General features: G+C 39.1%; 1 protein-coding gene across 2 annotated transcripts in view; it reads right to left on the reverse strand.

Moving 5' to 3' along the window:
• The window catches only part of CERKL (CERK like autophagy regulator), a 113326-nt gene that overhangs the window by 13759 nt on the left and 79011 nt on the right, over positions 1-20556 (reverse strand). For both annotated transcript variants that reach the window (XM_072752095.1, XM_072752096.1), the window contains 5 exons: positions 13500-13563; positions 6746-6888; positions 1189-1263; positions 224-401; positions 85-144 (listed from right to left, as the gene is read on the reverse strand). In XM_072752095.1, coding sequence (XP_072608196.1) covers positions 85-144; positions 224-401; positions 1189-1263; positions 6746-6888; positions 13500-13563 — 520 coding nt within the window. The remainder of the gene's footprint in view (positions 1-84; positions 145-223; positions 402-1188; positions 1264-6745; positions 6889-13499; positions 13564-20556) is intronic.

The raw sequence follows: 20556 nt of genomic DNA on the forward strand, positions 1-20556 counted from the left end.
AGTCTAATAAAGTGTGTATATCAAACTATTTCATGCTTTAAAGAAAGATACAGCTGTTTCCATTACTTTGAGCCCTTTACCTACCTTTCTTCTAAATCGTGAGAACTGATAAATGGTAAAAATGATATTTCACAGTCTTCAGGCCTAAAATACAATAAATTTTGCTGTTAACAATCATGTATTCTAAGACACAAAATTTTGGGTTTAAGAAAAAAAGACTTACTTAAGTTTCGCCAATGCCTTCATTACCGCAAAATCCCTTCGTTGGTTGGGTGACATCCATCGATGCTTTTCTGCCAAGGCCAAAGTTCTTCCACCAAAGCCAAACATGGCTGAGAACCCGAAGCGAAGAAGCTTTCCAGTGGTGCTAAAAGTGCAGACATCAACTGGTTGTACGTGCCCTTGAATATTATGTTGGATATCAGTCCATCAGTGAGAGAAGTAGGGCAAGTTGTCAAAATGGCAAACACAGAAGAGCCTATTTATTTACTTATAGAAGATCTCAAGCAACTTCACACCATAATAAATATCCTTGCTTTCTCTTCACCTCTCTTTACCTACAACTACTGCAATTGCCATTTTTAACTTTTTCAGGTACTAAGGTACACAAAGCAGTAAATATTGCAGTTTATTGTTATTTCACATAAAACATAGTTAAGGAAATAAAGTTCATGTGCAAAACAAACTTAGATTTAACAGTAGTTTTGCATTGCTTTTAAGTTTACAGACTTTCCATCAATGGGAATAATAAAAATTCTAGAGTGGATGTGCAATGTTTTTCCTTTTTATGTTCTTCTTTTAACAACAGAACCTCAGCCCTACAGTCTTGGTGTAGTCTAACAACACTATCTGATATACTTAAATAGTATGCATGGGCTGTTTTGATCCGATTGTAAAAGTGTGACCTTAAACATCATTATGATATTTTTCTTACAAGATTATAGTGAAATTTCATTTACTGCTCTTGGTGGTGCCTCTGCTCTGAAAAGAGAGGCAGTCCAAATAGTGAAGCTTTGCCTAATGGACTTCTGGTTTTTAGTAAAACATTTCTCTGATCCGAGACACACAGAACTTGTCCTTCCTTGGATAGGTCTGACAGAAATAAAATAGCCTTATATAAATATAAAAACTTCCTTATCAAAAAGAAACTTCCTTATAAAACATGAACTTGTTTGAAAGACTTCTTACCCATTATAATGTGCAAAGTTGCAGTTACCACATGAGGGATTCCATGAAGAGAATGTGCCAGTACGTTAGTAGAGCCTGCCAAATCAATTTTAAAACATGCAAAATCAATGTAGTGTATGTTTTAAGTTATCCACTTGCTCTTACTTTAGGAGATATCGCTATGTATTGTTCAAATGAAAAATCAATGAAAGTTTATACATAGCTTAGATTCACATTGAATGGTTGTCAAATTACTGTTTACCCTTTAAACAACTTAAAATTAGAAAATAGTTTAGAGTATTTACTTGCTCACAGATTTTTTTCCATCATTAATGTCTACTTTCTACCAAAATAAACTAGCGGTATCAAAGTCTACTCTATCTTCAATGAGTGGGCTGCTAACTTCTTTCACAAAATGAACATCAAGAGCATTAAGGGTGTCTCTGGAGAGCCAAGACAAACGCATAAATACAGAAATAAAAATCCAAATAGTAATGAAGAAAAAAATTTTAAATCCCTACAAAGTACAAAAGACATGTTTTAAATACCTTTAACGACTCTTAGAGATAAGCTTTCATCCAAGAGGGGATTTCCCTCTTATCTGACAAATGGTATCCTAGATGAAGAAACTATTTAATTCCATAGTATTTACCATGCTATAAAAGTCTGTTTTGAGATGTTATACATTTCTTATTTTCATAATCATTAGGATCATTTAAGATCCACATGAATTTTTGCCACCAGCCTATGAAAGAAAAGAGCTCTCCTCCAGTATGGCTTCTATGACATTTAGGGTCTCGGAGACCTTGAGGTAAAAGCCTTCTTTTGAAGAGGAAGATACCAACTAGCCCCTGCCATTTCCAGGAGGCTAAAAGACTTTAAAATTAAGAAGCTACAAGTTTCCTTGAATTACAGATTATAAGAAAGAAATCCAGTAACAGCTGAGAGCTGTAAAAGCATGGATGTGTGGTGTACTGCAGATATCAAGGCGAAGACTAGCCCCCTGGACTTGTTCTTTAGGAACATTCCTATGTGGTCATACATGATCTCTTCAATTTGTATCACTTGAACTGATGTGTGTCTAGGGTTGTTCGGCCGAAGAAGCTGAGGCTACTCAGACATTTTCAACCAAGGCTGTCATTAAATTAATCACCATAAGGGACTGATCTAATATTAATGTCTTCCAGGCCTCTGGTGATGCCAATTCAAAGAAAAGTCCACCTCAACCAATTAGTAAACCTGTTCCAACTGATTCATCAAAGGGTGAATTATGCTCTGAATTCTGTTATTCAGAATATGGTCTACGGTCCAGCAGTAATACCATGGTGCTTATTAATATGTAGACTCTTGGGTCCCACTCCAGACCTCCTGAATCAGAGTCTGCATTTTATAAGATCCCCAGGTTATGTGTGTGCACAGTAACTTGAAGAGTGCTTCTTCTAGAAGAGATGTATGGTCCAGGGATCAGCAGCATCAACATTACCTGGGAGCTTGTTAAAAAGGCAAATTTCGGGATGCCGGGGTGGCTCAGCGGTTTGAGCATCTGCCTTTGGCCCAGGGCGTGATCCTGGGGTCCTGGGATTGAGTCCCACATTGTGCTCCCTGCATGAAGCCTGCTTTTCCCTCTGCCTCTGTCTCTCTCTGTTTCTAATAAATAAAATCTTAAAAAAAAAAAAAAGCCAATTTCTGGGTCTTACTTCCAACCACTAGAATTGGAAGGTCTGGAAGTGAGACCCGGATGTCCATGCCTTAGCAGGTTCTCAAGGTGACTCGTATGCACTCTAAGGTTTAAGAACGAGGAGTCCAGAGACCTGTTGCTCAGTGGATCTTTACCCAGGAGTCAATTACCTAAGCCTTTCCAATTATCCTTTGACCATCTACGGCCTGCCCTTTGGTCATCTAACTGCTAATTAATCTGGAATGGGTGGGAGGGAAGAGAGGAAACAAATCAACCTATTTTGCTTCCCAATCAGATTTATGGTAAAGGTTTTGGAGGAGGCCACGCAATTAGAGATATTTAGGATTATCAATGGATTACAGTACTCTATGAAACACATTTCCTCCATTACCATGGTTAATTAGGAATAGACCATAAAAGCATTCCTCTAGAAAGGCTATTAAAGAACATAATGTAATGTTGTCATGTGCAATAGAGAATGACACATATCATGACTCAAGAAAATAAAGACCATTTATTCCCTGTGAGGTTGAAGTATGCTAAGCATGCCCAAATACAGATCCTTTCAGGCTACTAAGGATCACTTTCTTTCTTTCTTTTTACCTCTCAGGCTTTGCACCTTGACAACTTTTTCTTAACTCCATAGAATTTGCAGAGAGGCACGACCAGAAGCCAGAAAAGTGTTTCCGTCATCTTCTACGCTGATTAACCTGTTCCTTGGTCCTAAAGAACAGTTTTTTAACTCTCTGAATTTAAAAGGCAAGTTTGTGAGGAAAGTGGATATAAAATGGTAATACTATAGATTGCTCTGTATTTTTGTTTGGATGATCTAAAAGACAGAGTACAATTTCCAAAAACAAAATGTGATCCATCTGAAAAGATGTCTACATGCCAAAAGAACATGCTGCTCACATAAATAACGGCTATGTAATTTTAGCATCCTCACAAAAGCTATAAATGTTCTACCTCAAGGTAAACATTTTAATTAGCCTGAAAAGTTATTTTTCTTAACAGCTACCAGCAACTTTGCTCACCACCACCTCCCCAGACCTGCTAAAGGGTGCCAAATACACAGAGGCAAGGACGGAAGTAGCAGTTCACGTAAAGCATGAATGATGGAAATACCAGGCAGAAACTATGGAGGCAAAAAGAAAAAAAGGAAAAAAATTGTCCTTGGAAGTGCAAGCACTTCTGTAGAACAATTAACTTAATTAACCAGACCCCATGAATATTCATAAGGCCGTTAATGTCTCCCACATCCAAACAGATAAATGTGATGTAATGACTTCCTAGTCAAGCATATCTAAAATTCTCATGAAAACTGCACCTACACTTTGGTTCTTTGCCTGAAATATCATAGAAATTAATAGTCCCTTGGCAATATTTTACTCTCCTCAAATTAATTGGCAAGCATGAATTTATTTATGTGAACGCTATAGGAATATATGGTTTGCAGCCATCAGTATGTGGATTGTGCCTTGTTTTACAACAACTGGATTGCTTTTTTTTTTTTTCTTAATGTCCTCTCTGGCTTTTTCCTCTATCCTCCCCCCACCCCTTTAATCGGAATCTCTCAGTATAGTTCCTTAGCACCAGTTCCCATGGCAACAAACACCATTGCTAATGGCCAGCAGTTCTAATACAGGCTTCCCCACATCTGATCCATCTGAGTCTGACCATAATTCAGCGGCTTAGTCTGTTGGCTCAGTGGAGTCATTTACTAAACACTCTCCCTCTGGGTGTCTCTCTCCAGGAGGCAAATGGCTTCAAAGGCAGACTGTCTTCTGTGTGCAGTTGGAGACTTCCTGCCTAGCCCTTGTCCCCCCTTGTTCCCCATTCACTATCAGAGCCCCGATGGGGCCCTGAGTCCTCCCATCAGCCCAGCCCGCACACGACATCCCCCTCCTTATGGAGTCCAGAAGCTGGAACTCCCGGACAGAGGCCACAATTTTGGCAACAGGCTATATTTGCTAAGGAAAATGCATTCAAATGGCATGTTAAAAACATCAGCTTAAGCACTGGTTTTTCTAGCTAACAATTCACTTCATGTCAAATGCGTGTGTCTTCCCACTTCTGCTCCATAGCAGTTAATAAGTGACCTCAGCAGTGTACATACTAGTGAAGAGGAAATGACCGTGGCACATCCCCTTGGCACGCAAGGAAACGTTGAAAAGCTCCACCGTTATAGACAGAGCTCCTAAAATGACATGAAAAGGTAAAAGTGGCTGGCTCCACTTCGCCAGCATCTTTTTGTTGTTGTTGTTGTTTTCCTAGTTGACATGATTGTGTTCTCTTCTGCTTAAAGACCATCCAAGGTTTTTCTTAATTATTGGGATATATCCAAATATGTCTCTCCTTTTAAATTCTTGGAGTTTTTTGTGGGTTTTTTTTCCCCCTTGGAAAGACTTCACAGTCCTTAAAAGAGTATTTGTACATCGGTTCGTTGTCAATTAACAATACTAAATATACTGAAATCCATACTAAATGAATGTGGTCATCAAATGGATAGAATGAATTGTTCTTTGCTGTGTAATGATTTCCTATCTTCATAGGAAACAATAATTGTTTCTGTTATATTTACAGAGATAATAACGTGCGATGTTTTCAAAATGAAAACTAATCACTTTCCATCACTATTGTTTGTTTAAATAATTTGGGAGGAGTGACTGGCATAACGTAATCCACTTATGAAAGATGTTCTCGTCTTTTCTGGATACCAGGGCAGCTGGGCTCTGACCTCCCCCTTCACCCTCCCTCCCCCTCATCACAAATTCTCCTAGAACAGGCTCCCAGCAGGGCTGTTCCCTTGCTCTAAAACCTCCCATTGTTCCCTACTGCTTATCCAACACAATTCAGACCCCTCCCTGTGGCGTCCAGGAATCACCAAGGTTTGGGACTATTTTGATCCCATCCCCCACCCAACAATGGCCTGTGTTCTATTTCTCAATGCTCCTGGATTATTTGTGCAACGAAGAAAATAACTCCTCCTCATCTTCTCAGGCCAGAACCTACCCATTCTTTGGCCTAATTCAACTTGCTCTATAATGTTAGAGCATTATACTTGCTCTATAATGTTTTCTTTTTTTTTTTAATTTTTTATTATTATTTATTTATGATAGTCATAGAGAGAGAGAGAGGCAGAGACATAGGCAGAGGGAGAAGCAGGCTCCACGCACTGGGAGCCCGACATGGGATTCGATCCCGGGTCTCCAGGATCGCGCCCTGGGCCAAAGGCAGGCGCCAAACCGCTGCGCCACCCAGGGATCCCTCTATAATGTTTTCTATACATTCGTTCACTTAATAAACTTCGTTGAGCATTCACTGTGTCACATTCTGTCCCAGCCGCTGGCAATACAGCAGTTACGATGAATTTTTTTGGCATTCTCAACTCAAGGTTATCTATTTATACTCATATAAATAGATAATACATATCTATTTATACTCTGATACTCGAGGTTATCTATTTATTCTCTATTTGTACTCTGAGAGTTACCGCATGACATTGTGAGCAGCTTGTGAGTGGCCTTGTTTTGAAATTTCATACCTGGTACTGTGTGATCATTAGACCTTTATATTGGAAGACAGAATAATAATAATCCCATTTGTTGAATATTTAACTATGCATCAAGTCCTCCACAGATACCATCTAATACAACAAAAGCCTTATAATGAGATGACTATATGTGTATCTTTTTTTTTTTTTACAGATGAGAAAAATGAGGCTCAAAGAAATTAAATAACTTGTCCAAAGTCTCACATTTGCTTAGCAGAGATGCCAAACTTGGTTCTTTCAGATTCAAAGTCTGTGCATTTAACTCTGTGTTATACTGTCTAGGTTAGGAAATAGGAGAAAGACAGGAGGAGAGGTTCCAGTTAGCAAATCCACGGCCCCTTGCTTGCCTGCTGGTATTAACCCAAGCGGAAGCTGTGCTCGGACAGGGGTGAGGATGCTCTCTGTTTCGTTCCCAGCATTCTTCTGGGCTCTAAGAAGCAAAGCATGGGCAACTTCACTGGCAGATCCATCTCCACCAACACAGACGACACTAGAAAACAAGAAATTAAGAATGCAACTCTTTAAACTAATTGGTAATAATCCATGAAATCTCAACTTCGAAATAGTCATCTTATATATTCATGTGAATCGTACTTACATGCCCCTTGCAACACTTTAGCAAGTGTCAATGAGTAAGAAGGTTTCCGCACTGGTAAGGTTTACTTCATAAATACAATACCTACATGATACCCCGTGGACAAAATGGTTTTCAGTGGGTTAAGAAGCATTATAACATCTGAACATGTTATTTCACATCGGCCTGCGTTCTGCTCTGCTAATATCCAAAAGTATATTGTTCTCGATTTGTTTATATTAATAGTCATGTGCAATTCATTTAACCAACTGCTAATTTTCAACATAGCTCCGAAAAGACCGACAGCTGTAAAAGTCATGTAAACTATGAAACTTTAAAGCTATTTATCATTAGTATATAGAGTAATTGCAAACTTGAACTGTCTTTTGTCTTTTGGACATGACTGCCACATGGCACTATGAGAGTTATTGATACCACTCTTGACTCTAATTTTTTTTTAAATTTATGATAGGCACACAGTGAGAGAGAGAGAGAGAGAGAGGCAGAGACACAGGCAGAGGGAGAAGCAGGCTCCATGCACCAGGAGCCCGATGTGGGATTCGATCCTGGGTCTCCAGGATCGCGCCCTGGGCCAAAGGCAGGCGCTAAACCGCTGTGCCACCCAGGGATCCCCCCACTCTTGACTCTAGTCAGTACTGCTCACAATTTTTTTAAGACCTCGTAAGTGGACTGTAGTAGAGGTGGTGGTAGGACTTCATGAAAGTAACGTATAAGATTTCAGAAATTTGTTTCATAATGATTTGTATTTAAAAGATGTAAAATAATCTGAAGTAACAAAATCATATTAATTTATCCAAAAGGAGGAAGACTTTGTGTTATTGGAAGCAGGTGTCATAACTCAAGGCCTGTAAGGGCCCAGCAGAAACAGAAGAGCAATGCTGAGTCTAAAGGAGGAACAGATTCTCCGCTCAGCCCACTCACATCATCTGGGAGGCAGGCCTAGAGTTTTCTACAGATTTTTTTCATCCTCTGATTTCTCTAGAGGAGCCACAGATTCTGACTTTTGGGTGAGCCATTTTATCCACTCGCATTCAATATATTTAAAACCTCTCTATGCCAAACAAAGCCCATGGACCATGAGCAGCAGGTTTTATTTATATTAACTGGATATTTATTTGTACGCAGACCCCAGGGGACTGTCGCTCTGCTCCGCCCCACCCTCCCCGCGTGTAGTCGGCAGCGCGGAGGAGGTTGTCCTTTGGGCTTTTCCGTGGAAGGCCTGGCGCGCGCACCCCCGGCCCCAGCCCCAGCCCCGGCCCGGCCGAGCGGGACGAACCGGCGCACCTGCCCGCGGCGCCACCTGCCCGTGGTGCCACCTGCCCGCGGTGCCACCTGCCCGCGGCACCACCTGCTCGGCCTCCAGAGCCGCCGAGCGCAGTCAGGACTGGGGCGGGAGGGTGCTCCGCAATCTCTGTTACTAACCTTCCGGAAGGCTGCTGGCAGTTTTTCCTTTTTTTTTCCTTTTTTTTTTTTTTTTTTTGCCCCACCACCCTCCCTTTTTAATGATTGTATATAACCCGTAGTTTTGTTTTACTGGCTCATCTTCTAAGCCGGTGGGCCCTGTAGTTCCTTCCCGTTGTTAGACTCTTGCCCCTTACACGTGTACCCGACCTGCAATAAACCCTTCTTGAGAAAGAAAAAAAAAAAAAAAAAGGTTTATTTATTTATTTTAGAGAGAGAGCAGGAGGGAAGGGAGGAGGTAGAGGGAGAGAGAAACCCAAGCAGATGCCACACTCAGCAAGAGCCTGAGGCAGGGCTCGATCTCAAGACCCTGAGATCAGACCTGAGCCAAAACCAAGAGTCAGACGTTCAACTGACTGCACCCCTGGGCGCCCCGATCACCAGGTTTTAAATAGTTTCTGAAGTTTAGGAAGCTCTGGACATTGGTGAATACAGAGCCTGAGGGTCCATCAACCCCCCTCACCTTGCTCTCAGCCTCCCAACCCCTGCGCACATCTGAGGTTCAGCCCTACGGCTGCACACAGCCTGGCAGGCCCAGGTCCCCCCTAGGTATAAGGGACTCCAGGACATAGGATAGACCCAGGTCATTTGATGTCTGAAGTGGTTCTAGGGGTACCTAATGTGCCACTGACTCAGAAAGAAGTGACTGTACCTACTGAGGGTTGACTTTATGTCAGATAATACATTGGTTCTTTTCTATTACATCCTAAGAATTCTGCAAAGCAGGCATTAGCCTCATCTTTATAAGTGGAGAAACCAAGGTTTGATGTGAACCTTGTCTATAGGATTTCAAATATCACGGAGATTTGCAAACATTCAACGAACTTCATTGTAATGATCAAATTCATGCCCTTTCCTACCTGCTGGGGTGTGTGCGTGATCTAAAAGGAGCACATAAAGTCATCCAACAAAACGTCTAACTTGGCACAGAAGAACTTGGCTTTTCCACTTAGTATGGCAACATCTAAACCCTGGGATCCTGCATAGTGTCTCCTGGAATTGATAGAGATGGCTCCTCTGTGAACATACTCTGCTACAAAAGCCTTTGAGTTTTTGTCATAATACCTTCTATTTTACTTTCAAATTTTAACAAATCATAATTACAACCATCAAGTAACATTTAGTGAATAATCACTATGTACCAGGTACTGTTCTCGGCACTCTCCTGTATTAACTCATTTAATTTAGACAATAACTATATGCAATGGATACTTTTACCCTCAATTTCAAGCTAGGAAACTAAGGCAAAGAAAGATTAGATGAGTTGTCCAAGGTCATTACATAATAAGTGACAGAAGGACTGGAAACATCACAATTCCACCTTAGAGACTGCACTACCACTATTCCATGTGTTCTAATCCTTTCCTATATGTGAAACCTGATGAAAATCACCTTATGAGAGGTTTATTATTTTGAAAATCAGTTTACCAGTGGAATCACTGTGGGATGAAATGCGTTAAGAAAAAAAAAATATCCTCATGTTGATAACTATTGTATCATCAAGATCACCTCCAGGAATAGTTACTCAACCGAAGGGATGTACTTAATGCAAACATATCACAAGAGTCTGGATGTCACAAGAAAAGGCAAAGCAAACAAACACCCGCAACATTATGTGTTAATAACCACACTTGAGAGTTACCCTAAAACATGAACCTTAGAGTAACTATTCCTTGGCATATGGTACATCTTATATTTTCAGAAAAAGTAAACTCCTTCTTGCCATGACTCCAAATACAATGATTCCGTCTCGAAAAGTACAACTAGAGGCCAAAACGTTACTTCTCTTCATAAAATTTCTCTTTCTATAATTTTTAAATTGGTGTTTCTTTGTCTACAAGCCAATATCATCTTTGAAATGTTTAATATGTCACTAGGATTTGATTTAAACTTTTTCTTTTTTGAAAAGAGGTGTTTTTATTTTAAATGCCTTATTTAGTAATACAGAAAATGTGGTCAATGTGATCAGATGTCAATGGTAGTCAGATAACATCTGAGTCAGTGTGAGTCTAGGTAATGGCGCAATTTTTAAAAAGAAAGGAAAAATTGTAATTCAACAAATCCAAAAAAAGAAAAAGAAAACACCTTGAAACAAAACCGAGAAAATATTAGTATGTTTATAACTTCATAAGAGCATAGATTAACTTAACCATGTCCACACTTGTAAATTCAACTGTTACCACTTCGAGTCTCTATACCTGATAATAGTCTTTTCTTTGGCTTTACAAAACTTTCTAACGGTGCATAGTAAAAATCAGGGGCAAACGAAAAGTGACACTCCTACAATTTTTAGCAATGGGTCTCTGAGTGTTCACTAGAACACAGTGGATTTGCACAACTGCCATCTTGAGTAATGATAGATGTGTTCCTGTTTGCTTTTTGGTCACAATATGTCTTCACAGAAACAAACATATGTAACTCGTTAAAAATTCCTAAATCTTAGCAAGTAACATTTAGGTTACGTGCTAAGTAACAGTAACTAAACCACTTTGCTTTATTAAATAGTATACACAAAATAATTCTTGGATCTTAAACTCTCTAGTCTGTGTCTAAAAACCTTTCAATCCCACCCTATCAATAGCTCCACTTGAGTCAGGCAGAAATGCTTCAGGCCCAAATTCTTGAAGGAATCCCCTCTCTCATCAAAAGACCATAGAATCTGGGGGGTAGTTCATCCCAACCTTGAATCATTTGTACCTATTCCTCAAAAAGTGCTCCAAGAACCACTCTTTGAACAAGCTGGGAAACCAGGAAATATGCTATATATTATCGACTATAATGGTCATGCTGTACATTATGTTCCTATGACTTATTTATAACTGGAGGTCTTGTACCTCTTGATTTCCTTCTCTCATTTCACCCACCCAAACCTCCTCTCCAGCAACCACCAACCTGTTCTATCTTGCCATTTGCAACACGCAAGGACCTAGAGAGTATTATACTAAGTTAGAGAAAGACAAATACAATATGATTTCACACATATGTGGAATCTAAAAAACAAAATTTGTACAAATCACTGTTCTTCTAAAGTGTCTAAAGAAACTATGTTTCCATTGTTCTCCCCATATACTTATTTACGTAATTCCAAGTGGAGTGATTTAAAATAACCATTTTACTAAGTTTTCCCAGTTTCCAGTAGAAAAACTGGGCCCATGAAAATTAATGAGATATTTAAGGAATCTTAGAAAATAGATTTTCCATAGAAATTTTTTAAATTATTATAAGTCCTAAATAAATTAGCAGGCTGTGGAATTCAGAAACAGCTAAATCACAGTGGTGGAAAGGGGAAGAGGAAGAGGGAGAAGCAGACGCTCTGCTGAGCAGGGAGCCTGATGCAGGCATTGATCCCGGGACTCCAAGATCATGACCTGAGCTGAAGGCAGCTGCTTAACCAACTGAGCCACCCAAGCGCCCCTCTGCAAAATTTTTCTTGATCCTTACACAGTATAATTACCAATGGAACTTATTTATACATACCACATTTGGTGGAACACTTCAAAATGTTGATGGGCAAGGCCAGGTCTCATATATATGATATCTGTTATCCTCACTATTTATATAATCACGTTTTGAAGAAAGGACTTATTTGCAATATTGCCACACTTACATACTCACAAGCTGTGTTTCAGGACTATGCAGCATATTAATGCAGTAGCTGGTGGACATGATTCCCCCAAATGCTTTTCTTAAATCGTATACTTACAAGATAGTTTGCCAAATGTAGCCTGTTAATCAATCTGTCTAGCTTTAAATATAAAGCTTTTAAGTAATCTCCTACCTCATATTCTTCATCCTCAATATTTATATAACGTTGCCATCTAGATTTGCTCCTCTCAGATTCCTTTTTGAAAAGTTCGGTTTTACTTATCAAACTCTCTTCTTAACTCACTAATATTGTTTTTTTAATCAAAAAATATTAAGCATTTCTGGGAAAATTACCCTGTTAGCGCTCCATTTTGATTGCATCACTATCCTTCCTAAAATATTCTAATAGTTCTTTGGGAAGAACAAAGTCTTTCGCTCTACAGTTCAAAGACACAACTGTCCTTCCTGATATTATGTTTTGTTTTCAGCCCATCACCGTGTGACACAAATAACTCACATGTTTGCCACTTTTTAAAACCCTGAAATATCAACCCTTGGAAAAACCTTCCCTAAGATAATGTTTTTGTCTTACACATCAATCCATCACTTTAGCAAACTGATTTGCCTACTTTTTAAAAATGGTTATTACAGTACATCACTTGCCTCCAATGCTTGCATTGACAGTGAACAATTTCTACATAATAATGTATTGCAAGCAACAGTTTCCAATGTCTAGTGTGGATAACACACTTAACCAGTAGCCACTAAATTATAAAAGAATTAAAACTAGCATCTTTTTTTATACTGGAAATAATATTTACATATTTTTAAAAGATTTTATTTATTCATTTGAGAGAGAGCATGAACACAAGCGGGGAGTAGGGGGTAAGGAGCAGAGGCAAAGGAGAAGCAGACTCTCCCCTGAGCAGGGAGCACGGGGCTCCATCCCAGGACCCTGAGATCATGACCTGAGCCAAAGACCGATGCTTAACCAACTGAGCCACTCAGACACCCCAATATATTTGTTTTTATAAAATATTTACCCTCAATCACAGCCAAATTAGCCAGTAGGCAGCTATGAGCACTATCAATAAATTTGCAAAAGAGCATCACAATAGTTATATCACGTGACCTTCCATCATTTCTTTTCTAGATACTCACATGGTTAGAGCCAAGAATGAAGGACTAAAGATGCACATTAGGTCAGCGGAACGTGATACTCTTTGATTTCCCAGTACTTACAGGTTTCTCCTTTTGTCTTCCTATGCCCAATCCTGAGAAGTAGATGACCATGCCATATTTATCATTAACTGCTATTACATAGATGTGAATGGAACAGTCTAATCATATACACCACAAATGCTGAAATATTTTTAAGTCCCAAATATGTGGCTAACAACTAATGAAAACATTTCATAACATAAGCTATATGACATAGACAGATTGATAATATAACCTACCCATCAAACTCCTGGAGTTCACATTCCTTAAGCAGTGCCAGAGCATGCCCTTCATATTCTGTGACTATTAAAAAACAAAAACCAAAAAAAAAAAAAAAAAGTGAAAGTTTTAAACAACGATCTACACTTTTTAACTAGTTTGGCAAACTAATATGATAAACATATGGTTAGGTCATAAAACAACATTTATTCTTGAATATTTATATTTTAATCATGGGAAAGAGGATTAAGTGTTACTGGCCTGACGTGTTTTATAGCTTTATGGAAAAGAGGGTCATATATTTGTTCCAACTACATAAGTCATTTGGGGATATCCCACACGTAGCAGTAGGATCATTTATCTCGGTGCCTGTCTGTTCAGTGTTCCCTTCCTGATATTATAAATAAGATAGATTTCCTTTAAATCAGAAGCCTAAGAGCAGCCGTATTTTGGAAATAAGGCATATTAGCTGGCATCAAGCAGTCAATGTTAAATCGCTTTGGCAACCTTACATGAATAAATTAGTTGAAAGGTTAGTGTAAGATTTACATACTAGAAGAATGTGTATCTGGAACTGCTAGACTCAAAAGAGGTGGAGCTGGATGTGAAAATAATGAAGCCAAGCCAACACCAATGATGACAGACCCAAAGCCGAGGAGGAAGGTGGCACAGACCCACCAGAGCCGGATCCTCCGAGGAAATGAATCTGTCACTCCCTATCGCTGTCTCTACAATCACGATGCCCTATGCAGTATTGTAAATGCCAGTGGAGACAGGATAAACTGGCACACTGCAGATGGCACCAAGCATCCCAACCACATTTAGCATTTTCTAGGGCAGTGTTGCCAGAAGAGACAGCCCAGCTGTATCCACCCATCAAAGATTTCTGCTGACTGACATGACACTGCAGATGGATTTTTTGTGTAAGAATGTGCATCATTATATGCAAGATTACATTAATCTTTCATGCCTGTCTGTCCCTGGTGCCAGCATGGTTCAAGCTTTTCCTACAATGTTTTTAGATATTGTTAAGAATTATTAGTCTTGGTGTCTAAAAGAATCATTCTGTATCCAGCAGCATTACATTGTAATTCTCCCAAAGCTTATTCAAATGCTGTTAACATTCACATGAATAAAACTTCTCTATATTAAATTCTAATCAGAAGAAAGCTATGAGAAAACTAAGTATGAAATATTAATATTAATAAACTCGGGAGGTTAAGTTATCATAAATGATTGTGTTGACCATTTATAAACCTCAGCAAGTAGCTGCAACCTTAAAAATACAAAATAAAATGTTAGATACATACGCACACTGAAAACACTTCATGACATTATGAAGAGATATTTATGCTGAGAATCAGTTTTAACAAATCTAGCTCTTATGCTAAAGCTTCCCTTGGTCGAGCTTTCCAAATCCAATACAAAATTAGCTTTAAAATTAGGCTATGACTAAAAGCTACTTTTATTTAGGACAAATTTTAAATAATATTCCATTTCTTTGATCTTGCAGGTGGAACTTGATGATATATTGATGCACATTATCAAAGAAAGGTGATTTTTAAAATGACATTGGAAAAGGAAAAAAAAAAAAAAGATAGTGACCGGGAACAAAGAGAAAAGATGAGAGAAACTTGATCACACATGTGAGGAAAATGAACAAAAGGAATGCAATCCTTGGCTTCAGGGAGCTCACACTCTGGAGGCAGACACTAGACACTAATTTTAAAACCTGAATACACAATACGAAATAGTGATAAGTGATTATAAAGAAAAATAACATAGGGAAAAAGGATAGAGAACAATCTGGACTACTACTCAGATACAGTAGAAGAAACTGAAGTATGTCTTTAGACAGAATATTATGGGCCCTGGAGTCAGAAAGAGCTAGATTCACGTCATCCCACTCCAAATAAACATAAAGAGTAGACTGCTAGGCAAAGGCAGTTTCAAAAGGTTACTCACCCTTTTTTTTTTCTTTTTTTTTTTTTTCACTTGCTTTCCTTTTCTGAGGAGAATGACACCCTATGCCCTTTCTATTCAGGAAATTTGGAGATTCCATTCTTTACAAGGCTCTGAACTCAGCTCGCAGTGCTGGGCTTCCCCCACCCATCCCCTAACCTTCCAGTTTAAATCTTACTTCCTCAGGAAGACAAGACTGGAGGAAAGTACGGTCTTGAGGTTGACGCTGAATGTTGATGAGGAAACAGGCAGAGGCAAAAATCAGCTGAGATCTGGACTGAAAGATACATTTCTTGGTCTGGGGACAAAATTCGATAATGGGATAAGATGGCATTTTCTCTCCTATCCTATAGGTACTTCCGCCTTAGCAAGCTCCAAATGGAATCTGTCATTTCCACCTTCTTATTGCCTCTCAAACTTATTCTTTGTGTTCTATCATCTATTCCTTGCTACCCAAGACAAGAAAATTCCTTCCTAGCCTCTCCCCCTCCTCACTCTCCACAACCACTCCAAGATCAAGACCAGTTGTTTTGGCCTTTATTGCTAACGCATCCTGTCTCAAGCCAATACCCATGATTCAGCCACTACTATTTTTTAAAGTGGGCAGCATTATAGTCTCTTCTCTCCCTTTAACCTTTATCCTGCTCTCCCTAGAATGACTTTCTCAGGCATTCAATCCTATTCTTTTCCTACATAACTTCCACTGAGGGCTCTTCACTGTTCTCAAAGACAATGCTCTAACTCTGACATCTGAGCATTAGAAACAGGATCGGCCATATACATCCACAATTATCTAAGGGATAACAAAAAGAAACTTTCATCCAGAAGTCTCTCCATAGCTGGATAGGATGTGTGAACAGGTATTATCCAGATTTTTACTAACATGCAGGTAAAATCGGAAAGAAATAATGTCTTGGCCTACTAGCATCTCTTGTGACTCAATTTTATCAAATTGCCTAGCATTGTACTGGACAAGATCAAGAATAACAAGAGGCATTTCCAAGGGGAGAAGGCTTTAAGTGGAGACAGAGCCAAAGAGAAAAAATTCCAAGAGGAGATTTGGCAAAAGTGTCAAAAGTTAAATTCATGATCCTATCAGAAGAGGGAAACAAAAGGCTGGCAACAAACTTCACTTTCTTGACAATTCCATCAGGGCCAAAGGGGAAGTAAAAATTATCTGGTGACGAGGCAGTCCCATGGGCCCCAAGTTGGCAGAGATGGAGGCTAAATTCAGAGAAGTGTCTTTGACCGCGATGATGATGGTGAGCATGATAAGGTCTAGCAGCTTTGTTAACACCAAAATTGACTGAAGGAGATGGAACTGCCTATCATGAGCAGGGGAGATTAGAGGGCAGACACAGTATCTGTTTCAAACTTTTCGGTGAGCCTTACCCACAAGACGGGACACATTTACTTTGCGTTACTACAAAGGAGAGCATCGACTCTAAAAATTACGAGGCAAACGTCAGCTCACCGGTTCTCCCTGCGGTTTATGCCTTGTGCAGAGGCATGTGGCCAAAGGGGCAGATACATTTGCAATCTAGCTAAAATACCCAACTCAACAAGTTGGCGGCCTTGGGCAGAATCAGCCCAAAAAGGACACCCTTACATAAGTTAGCACAAGCAAGGTGGCTTTTCTAATATGCACAAGGCACAGTGACCCTGACCTCAATGACCAGAGGTCCTCTCCAGTCACGGGAGGCACTGCCACAGGGTACCCACGCAGAGGCTGAGAGTCGAACCACACCTACACTCCGCCACGGGGGCGAAATTAAGCTAGACAACCTCTACGGCTATTTCCAGTTTGATCTCTCTGTTGCCTTTTTTCACTTTACTGTTCTACAAATTATCCCAGGAATCTATGATCTCTCAGAAACTCGCTCACACCTTGTGAACAATGTAAATCCTAGAGCCCGCTCCGTTTGAGGAGCAAGATAAAGAAATGGTATCATATGCCAGTTTGGGCTTACCACGCCTGTTCTCCTTCGATTCATGGGCCAATACGTTATTCGAAAAAAAATAACTTCCATTCTAAGTTCTTCCAGAAGTGTTTCTGATACACTAGAGAAGATCCCACCCTGGTGATGGTAGCGGAGGGGGGATGCAACTTCAGCTCATGTATTTCAAAAGATGCACGATCTATATTCAGAAGTAGTTAGTGTTTCAGCGGTAACCAAAATGAAAAGTATGTTTTTATTGAGGTGGTGATTATTTTTTTTTTTAAACTGGAAGTTTATACCTTCTGACACCCTTCACTCATTTCTCCCACTCCCCACCTCTGGCAACCATACAGAGAACAGAACCATGTGTTCAGTGGTGGGTTTGCTTTCTGTTTTCATTTTTTATTTTTTTAAGCTTCCACATATAAGTGAGATCAGACGGTAATTTATCTTTCTCTGACTTATTTCACTTACCATAATGCCCTCAAGGTCCATCCATGTTGTTAAAATGTCAGGATTTCCTTCTTTTTATGACCAAATAATATTCCATCATGTATGTATATGTGTGTATGTACGTGGGTGTGTATATCACACACATACAGACACACACCACATCTTCTTTATCCATTCATCCACTCATGGACACTTGGGCCGCTTGGCTGTGGTAAATAGTGCTGCAAGGAACATGGGAGTGCAGCTATCTCTTTGATTTAGTGGGTTTTTTTTTTCTCCTTTGCATAAATACCCAGAAGTGGCATTGCTGTTATCATAAGGTAGTTTTATTTTTAAATTTTTGAGGACCCTCCATACTGTTTTCCACAGTGGCTGCACCTATTTACATTCCGGCCAACAGTCCATGAGGGCTCCCTTCTCTCCACATTCTCACCAACACTTGTTGTCTTTTTTGGTAATAGCCATCCTAACAGATGTGAAGTGATCTATTTCACTGCGGTTTTGATCGGCATTTCCTTGATGATTAGTGATGTTGAGCACCTTTTCATGTACCTGTTGGCCATCTGTATGTCTTCTTTGGGAAAACAGCTATTCAGATCCTCTACCTGTTTTTAATGCAACTATTAATTTTGCTACTCATTCTTAAAATAAATTTATAGAAAAAACCCTTTAAAGTGTACATGTCTAGCTAAATTTTTAAAAATCCTGCCTCGTTTATATAAGCACTTTCTCCTAGTGAATTTATCATGTAGAATTTATTATATAATTTATATTCCATTAGACTCAGCTGTGCACACAAGATATGTTAAAATAATGGTCACACTGGGCATGCAGAAAATACGGACCTTTCTGTTTTACTCTTTCACATATCTTTTTCTTTCAAGGTGTGAATTGAATCTATTACATCTCTTATGAAACAGACATGCACAGCATTATGACCATCCTTCTAGGGCACTTTAGAATATACAAATATATTACCTGACTCAAACGACAGAACCACACTGTGAGGCAGGCAGAAAGATTCAAAAGCTTTTCAACTCTCCATGGGTTTATTCAGTCCTTGGCACAAAATAGCAAACTTTTAAAATATAAATACTTAGCTAACATACATAACTAACATGGTTTTATATGCAAAAGATGCAATTTTATAATTTTGCCTGTAGGAGGAGTGTTAGGCAGCTAATAATTAGCCATTCTGCACAAATATATAAGAAATTTCTAAATTTGCTTAATGTGATGTGCTAATTTTACTTTATGTTTAACTAAATATAATATTTGGTAATAGTTACAAATTTAGGGGAAAAAGAGCCCTAGGACATACAACATTTCTCTCCAATACAAAAGAAAGCAAGCACATTCTTATCATTTCCTCTGCCTCCCATCAGGTTTCCTCACGTACCCGTCTCCTTTCTTCTAGGCTCTGTGTCTTCCTTCCTCATCTCTATGCTGTTGGCAGAATCATTTCTGCTAAACCAGATGGCAAGGCTATGATAAAAATTTACACCAACCTCAGATCAATATATGATCAGTAAACTACTGAGTGTAGCATAAACATCGATCCATAACTGGATTTCCACTTCCTCTAGTGCACATAGCTGGGAGCCTTCCCAAGAGCCACTGTGACCTGGTTTTGTTTTTCCCTCTCCCTAACAGAACCCAAATTCAGTTTAGGTATTTTTCAGCCTTCAGGAAAAGGGGGTCCTACTTCCAGCCCATGCGAACGGTCTTAAAAGAGTGATTGCTCCACATTGGGCCCACACAATACAGCAAACTGACAGGAAGAAATTTTAATCCTTCTTCAGTAGTAAAGCATGTTGGATCTCTCACACACACACACACCTCTCTCCATCCTACTTGGTCCGAATGAAGGAGGAGCTAATCTGCTGACAACAATCTTATGATGGTGGAAAGGATCAAGTTTAAGATGAAGTCCAAACTGAGGAAGCCAAAGCAAATTGATGAAAGAATTCCAAAGGTATTATGGGTAACACACACACACACCCCACTTGTACATGCTTGCTAGCTTGCCTTCCCTTACTTTTCTTCTTCTGCTTATGCACAGAAAACCATGTTTGCCTCTGACTTTTCAAAAACGGTCTAGTTCAAATACTTTGGAAACTTCTTATCAAAATATCACCCTCTGAAATACCAGAATTCAATTATAGTTATTTGAATATATATATTTTTATTTAATTATATGTTTGAATATGTATATTTATTTGAATCCCAAAAAAAACTAAAAGCCCCACAAGAGCGGGTAGGATGACGTATTCATCTTGCATTCTGCAGAGTGTTTAACACGAAGCATTCTACAAGACTTTCCTGAACTGAAAGATCTATAGCAGTATCTACATAAAACTGTTCTGAAAAAAATAAAAAAAAACTGTTCTGAATATTAAATCAATTAAACAAAATAATGTTTGCCAATATGTTTGTTCCGCTTTTAACGGACTCATCCTAATACGAACTTCAAACTTTTTTTTTTTCCCACCAATCTTTCAGAATCTTCAGTGGGAAGGAATGATAGATCTGAATTGCTCCTTTTCCTTTTAAATTACCTCTAAGTCAGCCAAAAGCCCCAAAGGTAAAATATTAACTTCTCACTACAATTTTATCTTAATCAGAAATTCCTCCTGAATTTTTCATGGTCGTTTCTCTTGAACCTCCACTGTAATAGATGCCTTTTGGGGTGATTGACCTTTACAAAAAATTAAGGAACTTC

This window comes from Vulpes vulpes, chromosome 3 (genome assembly GCF_048418805.1).
Source record: "Vulpes vulpes isolate BD-2025 chromosome 3, VulVul3, whole genome shotgun sequence".
Classification (NCBI taxonomy): domain Eukaryota; kingdom Metazoa; phylum Chordata; class Mammalia; order Carnivora; family Canidae; genus Vulpes; species Vulpes vulpes.